At 38.5% G+C, this 7,470-nt stretch overlaps 2 protein-coding genes across 2 annotated transcripts; both read right to left on the bottom strand.

Moving 5' to 3' along the window:
• Nucleotides 1-307: 307 nt before the first annotated feature.
• On the bottom strand, nucleotides 308-5,873 carry LOC132611453 (uncharacterized). The gene is made up of 2 exons (XM_060325884.1): nucleotides 4,978-5,873; nucleotides 308-2,645 (listed from the first exon to the last, which is right to left on the bottom strand). The coding sequence occupies exon 2, from the start codon at nucleotides 1,227-1,229 to the stop codon at nucleotides 603-605; it is 627 nt and encodes a 208-aa protein (XP_060181867.1). The 5' UTR covers nucleotides 1,230-2,645; nucleotides 4,978-5,873; the 3' UTR covers nucleotides 308-602.
• LOC132611900 (uncharacterized) lies at nucleotides 1,369-1,971 on the bottom strand. The gene has a single exon (XM_060326259.1). The coding sequence runs from the start codon at nucleotides 1,969-1,971 to the stop codon at nucleotides 1,369-1,371; it is 603 nt and encodes a 200-aa protein (XP_060182242.1).
• Nucleotides 5,874-7,470: the final 1,597 nt, after the last annotated feature.

The following is a 7,470-nucleotide window of genomic DNA, read 5'->3' on the forward strand; positions in this document are numbered from 1 at the left end:
TACGTATACTAAATAGGAATTAGGTCTGTACGTAGTTTGGGGATACAAATGAAAAGAAAATAATATGTAATGTGATGTGACCGAGCCTGACTCAGGCTGCCTACGTATCCAAATGGAATCAGGTCGTAACGTAGTTCGATTACAATAAAGGGGTAAAATAATGCAATGACCGAGCCTGACTCAGGCTGCCTACGTATCCAATTGGAATCAGGTCATAACGTAGTTCAATTACAATAAAAAAGAAGATTAATAAAGGGACTAAATCCGGTGGGGATTGCCTACGTATCCCACCGAGGGAAATCAGGTCGAATCGTAGTTCCAGTTACATAAAGATATTTTTTTTGGGGTTTTCTATTACAAGATACCGGACCCGATGTGGGTTGCCTACGTATCCCACCGTGGGAGGTCAGGTCAGCATAGTTCTATTACAATAGAAATGCAAATTACAACGGAAAAGAAAAAGCTAACTTAGATGTCTTCAGATGTAGTACTTCATGATCGAGTCTGAGTTGATGGGCTTCGTGCTCACTTTACCATCCATTTCTGCCAAAATCAATGCTCCTCCTGAAAGCACTCGATGAACCACCACGTATGGACCTTGCCTATTTGGTACGAATTTCCCTTTGGCTTCGTCTTGATGAGGAAATTCGCTTTAAAACCAGCTGCCCTGGTTCGAATTTCCTAAGCCTTACTCTCTTGTTAAATGCCTTGGACATCCTGTTCTGATAAAGTTGACCGTGACAGACAGCATCTATCCTTTTTTCATCAATGAGCATCAACTGTTCGTGTCTACTACATATCCATTCTGCATCATCCAAACCAACATCTTGGATAATCCTTAGAGAAGGTATCTCTACTTCTGCGGGTATCACAGCTTCGGAACAGTACACCAACATATAGGGAGTTGCTCCTGTGGATGTTCTAGCAGTGGTACGGTAACCAAGCAAAGCATATGGCAACTTTTCATGCCACTGCCTGTGACTGTCTGTTATCTTCCTCAAGATCTTCTTGATGTTCTTATTTGCTGCCTCGACTGCTCCATTCATCTGTGATCGATAAGCTGTGGAATTTCGGTGGGCAATCCTAAACTTTTCACAAGTCTTTCTCATAAGATCGCTGTTGAGATTGGCCGCATTATCTGTGATAATTGACTCTGGAATTCCAAATCGGCAAACTATATTGTTGCGAACAAAATCTGCTACCACCTTCTTTGTTACTGCCTTGTACATTGAAGCTTCGACCTATTTAGTGAAATAATCAATAGCCACCAAGATGAAGCGATGTCCATTTGATGCAGGGGGTTCGATAGGCCCAATCACATCCATGCCCTAAGCGACGAACGACCAAGGGAAGCTCATTACATTGAGCTCATTTGGGGGAAACTCGAATGAAATCTCCGTGAACCTGACATTGATGGAACTTTTGTACATAGCGAATGCTGTCTCTTACCATAGTCATCCAAAAGTATCCCGCTTGCAGAATCTTCTTTGCCAAAGTGAATCCGTTCATATGGGGTCCACATGTTCCTGCGTGTACTTCTTCTAACAACCTTGTCACCTCTGTGGCATCCACACATCTTAGCAATCCCAGATCTGAAGTTCTCCTATAAAGGATTTCTCCGTTAAGGAAGAAGTGATTTGCCATTCTCCTCAAGGTCCACTTCTGTTTGTTAGTAGCATTTTCCGGATATTCTCTCGTCTTGAGCAACTTCTTGATGTCGTAGTACCATGGCTGGCCATCCAATTCCTCATCGACATGAAAACAATATGCTTGTTGGTCGTGTATTTCTACCTTGATAGGATCGATGTAATTCTTGTTCGGATGTTGGATCATTGATGAAAATGTCGCAAGGGCATCAGCAAACTCATTTTGGATTCGAGGAATATGCTTGAAGTCAATCTCTCTGAACTGCTTGCACAACGCCTTCAGGAATGTAAGTATGGAAGAATTTTGACATTCTTGGTGGTCCATTCTCCTAGTACCTGATGAACTAATAGGTCAGAATCGCCTATAACCAAAAAGTTCTTTGATGTTCATATCAACTGTCATCCTAAGCCCGAGGATGCAAGCTTCGTATTCCGCCATATTGTTCGTGCAGGAAAATCTGATCTTTGCCGAGATAGGGTAGTGCTGACCTATCTCAAAAACCAAAACTGCTCCTATTCCGACTCCTTTGAAATTTGACACTCCGTCAAAGAACATCCTCTATCCTGCATAAGGCTCTGAAATATCTTCCCCTGCGAACAGTACTTCCTCATCAGGAAAATAAGTGGTAAGTGGCTTGTATTCATAGTCAACGGGGTTCTCTGCGAGGTGATCCGACAATGCTTGTCCCTTGATGGCTTTCTGAGTTATGTAAACGATGTCAAACTCAATTAACAAGATCTGCCATTTTGCTAATTTCCCGGTAGGCATCGGCTTTTGGAAGATGTATTTGAGTGGATCCGTCCTTGAGATCAAGTACGTGGTGTACGCAGATAGGTAGTGCCTCAACTTTTGTGCGATCCAAGTCAAAGCACAGCATGTGCGTTCCAACAAAGTGTACCTTGCCTCGTACAGTGTGAATTTCTTGAGATCAATTAAAAAACGTTACCACCCCATTTTGAAATCCTGCACTTTTGAACTTATTTTGGGCCCAAACCAATCTGAAAAAAAAAAAACGTGAGTAGTGATGGAGTCCTCCATTTGTTGCCTCTTCATAAAACTATTTGAAGAATGCAGAGAAATGAGACTGAAAACAGTTGCTTTATAAAAGTAACTTTAGTTTACCACTTTATGAAAGTTTATTTGAAACCTGAAAAAAAAAATGTTTTCAAGCTTAGTTGATGTAACCAATCCACGCAGAGACAGGAAATTAATGTCGGTACAAATGTCAATCCATAAAAGTGTTAGTCAAAGGGTGTAAATAACATATAAGTAAATACATAAGATACAAAGGTGTGAAGAGAGGAAGAAGGACAAGAGCTCGAGACACAAATCAGATGGGACTATTGACGTGAGCTTAAATACGACTGCTACTGATTTCTTCTAATTCTGGGCTGAACTTGGAGTTGCCATAACTCCATATTCTCCCAAGTGTGTTCATGCAAAAGAAAGGAGGAAAAGGATTAGAAACAGTCTTAATAAAAGAAACATAGTAAGTAGGAAATGCAATATATACAGCTGGTTAATTCCGCAGCATGTCTTCAATACATAAAACTTTTCAAATGCAGGTTGCGACTTCCAATCCAAAAGGATAGGATAACAGTTAGCCAAAGATAACAAGGTAGTAAGAGAAACTAACAACATTTAACCGAGACAATAGAGATGATTTTAGACGCTCCGGCTAACCAAAGCACTCAGCAAGCAAAGGGAAGCCTTCTGTTGAAAGCATGCTTTTCCCAATTTCAATAAGCTAAAATGATTCCAATGTACATGACTTTATCATAACTATCTAACGACAATCCGATCTTCTGTTCAAATCCCTCTTTCTCACGGAACCTAATAACCAAATGATAAAGGACATGGCTATCCCAGGTTTGTAGAAAGGATTGTTGATTTTCCTATATACTTTTTTTGCTTAGGATCCGTTAGCCATGAGTTTCCAGAACATCGAAGCCCAAAAATTTATAACAAGCTTTAACAAGAATGTAAACTTTTGTCAAGTAAAACACATTTTTAACATGTACTGTAACAAATTCTATTTGAAAGTAATCCCTAGTAAAAGGAATTCTAAACGAAAGCATAGCAGGACTGTTGCAAGTGTAAGCTCGAATCTGTCCAACCAACTTATTCTAAAGCTCCAGAGCTCACATGAATATCCCTTGGCCAAAATAAATAGAGATGAACTAAACTAAACCAAAAGGTCACACTCAGTTCATAACTACAAAACTCGAAGCTAGCAATGGACTCACACAAAACTCTATATGTGGACAACTGGTTCTAACACAATAGGTCTTGACAGCATGTAATGAAACATAGCAATCCAAATAAAAAAGGGAACAACCTACTGCCTTATAATTTCAATTCAGTTTTCATGTTATAAAATCTCAAACTTGATCATCTGAACATTATAGGAAGCAAAGTTTTTAGACATAAAGCTCAAAAATGATGCACAAGCAATCATAGAAGGTAAATCCACAACGTGCCTTCACTACTTGGGAGGATTTAGCTAAAGAGATATGTTTCTAAGTTAAAAACCTTTCCAAAATCTTATAGTAGTGATTTTAAAACAAGCAGTAACGAGAAGACTACATTCACAACAAACCTACTCAAAATTTTAACATGAACCAATTAACACATACCTAACACACAAGGAAGATTTTAAAACCAATCTTGACATTCTTACTACTTCGTAACCCCATTTATATTTCAATATTGCAGTATTTCAGAATCCATACAAACACCGACTCAGACGCAGGTTTATATCCTAAAGGGTCGGCAAGTTTGCTTTTGAAAACTCACAACTTACGCCAAAATCTTTATGTACTCTTTTCTTCTAGGTTTATGATAAAATAGTCCCTATAGATTAATGGATGGAGTTAAAAAGAATGGCAGAATGCTAGTGTTGGGAAAATCGAACTACCATTTTCCAAGAGCAGTTAGTCTCCTTTACCCCTCTTCATCTACTATTTAAAACCAACCAAATTCGAAATAAACAGAGGACAAACCAGCAACCAACAAGCAATCCAATTACTATATCTTTAGCTCTACTTGGCTACAACACACACTGATTTGATAGACATAACAAGAGATATTATAACAAAAATATGAAACAGGATTTAAACGAGTGACTAGCTCATTCACATGTTCTACAATTTAATCGATAGTTCTTTCATGTATTCTTAGCTATCCCTTATATGCAGATTTAGGGCAGAACCGAACAGAGCAGCAAACCAAGCTCAAATAGGCAAAACGATGAAAACATTACTTAATAACTGGATATACATACACTCCTAATAACTGAAGACAAAAGGTAAAGCGAGGGCAATTACTAACCTTTTCCGGGACAGCGAACTGAGGCTAGTGTCGTCGTCGAGTCTCCGAATCCGCTTAAAGAAATCCTTGCTTAGCCGAGAACAACAAAAATTATACAGCCAAAAGAACTTAAGAGTTAAAACAAGATTTTCTGTGAACTTCGAAAGAACTATGGATTTTTTTTTAGTTACGAAGGCTTATGAAAATAAAAGGGGTTTGCAATTCAACTTTAAAGTAAATAAAAGTTTTCTCTCCAATTCCTAAGCCTATCTCAAAGGGAATTTTCAGCCTTCAAAACACTTTGTGAAAGTAAAGGGATTTTTTTTTGATTTCTTGAACTTAAGGGGATTTTTAACTGTCAAGAAAACTTATGAAATAACAGGATTTTCTCAATTGTTGAACTTGTTCTAAAACAGCCCTCAAAGGCCGGTATTTATAGCTGAAGGTTGGGATGTTTCAACATGCTTCTTCAAGAAGCTGAAAATTCAGAATTCAAAAAAAAGGGGGAAAAGGTGACGTTTTCGGATGGGAAGTTCTGGGAAAAAAGGTTTTGATGGATAATATCAAGGAAAAGGGGTGAAAAATATCACCTTTTCAGTTTCGATTTGAGAGGAGAAGAGCCGTTGGGGTATAGTACATGGTAGTTCTTGCCATTGTTCGTCGAACCAAAGGGCGGTTATCTTCAAGACCAAAGGATTTTAGAATTTCTCCCTTTTCAGCTTTTGGAAATGTCTTCAAAAAGGAGAAAGGTGATAGGTGATAAGAGATGGGTGATGAAGAAGCGGGACACAGGAGTAGGCACTGGCGTTTGTCCAGTGGTCCGATGGGTGCGGTGGCGGTGAAGCGATGGAAGTGACGTGATGGGGGGTGGGGTGGATGGTGACGGCTAGGTTTCCTTTTGGGAGAGAAAAGGGGTTGGTTTGGTTAGTTCAATTTAGTTACTGAAGATGGGTTAGGGACTTAGGTGGGGGGTTTGGGCCGGGTCGGTGGGGCTTTGGGCTGGGGCAGTTGGGCCACAGATTTTGGTTAAGGGGAGAAGGGAATTGGCCCAATATTATGGGTAGATGATTTAATTTCTAACCCTTTTTACTTCAATCAATTAATTAAAATATGCTTCTTTGTCCTAATCAATTCCCACAAAATGTATACCTATATAAATTTCAATACGAGTATTTAATATACGTATTTAGTTTTAAAATAGAGTAAAAGATGATTAATACGATAATAAGTAGGATTAAAAGAAAAATGTCAATGCCAATATTGATATAGGAATACCAACACTATTTTTGAGTGATTTAATTGAAAAGAATGATGTTTAGTAAAAAAATTTAATTATATATAAAAGAAATATGATGTTTGGTGATTTTTTAAAAGCGATAGAAACCTTTCTTAATTTTAGAGAAATAATATCTAAAACATAGTGTAGTAATTAGTGAAAATATTCCAAACTCATTTATTGGGGAATTTTCACGACTGAGAAGCATAGTGAAATTAATTAAATAAAAAGGAGGGCCAAAATTGGGTGTCAACAATGAGTGTCTGACCTCTAGCGACCAAACACCCCTATACTCATATCGGAATCTTACTGTACATCAAGGGCCCACAAGTGACTTAAACTGATCTCATAAATAGGTGACATCATGAACTCTGTACAACCTGTATATACATAAATGTGCTGAAAGAACAGTGCAAGCCAGCTAGGCTGCTACATATGTTGTACACAAAAGAATAGAAGCCGTTAATGCTACATCGTCTGACTAATACATACAACTATCTACAGACCTCTACTGGAATAAAAGCTGTAAAAAGGATGGGACAGGGCCCCGTCATACCCATATGCATGTACATCTCAAAAGGCTAGCATACCAAAATAGACTGCAGCTCCGGATCAATAGAGCACACTGACCAGTGCTGGTTAGAAGTCCTACTAAGCTGGACCACCTGTCGGTCTACCTAAACCTGAGGGCATGAACGCAGCCGCTCGAGCAACGGTGAGTCAGTACGGATAATGTACTGAGTATGAAAGGCATAAGAACAACATGTATATATATATATATATATATATATATATATATATATGAATCATGAATAAGATTTGAACTCATAAGCTGAAATGACTGTCTGCATGTACTTGTATGATCTAGTATCTGCATGTATCTGCATAAATCTGTATAATTGACAATGCCTCTGTGGGCGCATAATATGCATGCTCATACCTATCAATGTAGGTCATACATATGTATATGCGTATATAACGCATGTCAAGCCTGTATGGCATCCCATCATATCATATCGGCCTCTCTGCGGCCATCATTATATATATTGTTGCGGTACGTGCAACCCGATCATTATGTCATCATCATCATGGTACACCAGCTGATTAGGTGGTAATGCGTATATAACGCCTATCCATTTTCCATACCCCATATACATATAATACTTGTGTATATAACCACTTCTGGTCACGGGTCAATACACATATATATGAATGAATGTAGTGCATAAAAAAATTGT

Source organism: Lycium barbarum, chromosome 9 (genome assembly GCF_019175385.1).
Source record: "Lycium barbarum isolate Lr01 chromosome 9, ASM1917538v2, whole genome shotgun sequence".
In the NCBI taxonomy this organism is placed as follows: Eukaryota; Viridiplantae; Streptophyta; class Magnoliopsida; order Solanales; family Solanaceae; genus Lycium; species Lycium barbarum.

Excerpts from the sequence above, each read along its gene's own strand:
- LOC132611453 (XM_060325884.1), bottom strand. The coding sequence starts at position 1,229 with ATGTACAAGGCAGTAACAAAGAAGGTGGTAGCAGATTTTGTTCGCAAC.
- LOC132611900 (XM_060326259.1), bottom strand. The coding sequence starts at position 1,971 with ATGGACCACCAAGAATGTCAAAATTCTTCCATACTTACATTCCTGAAG.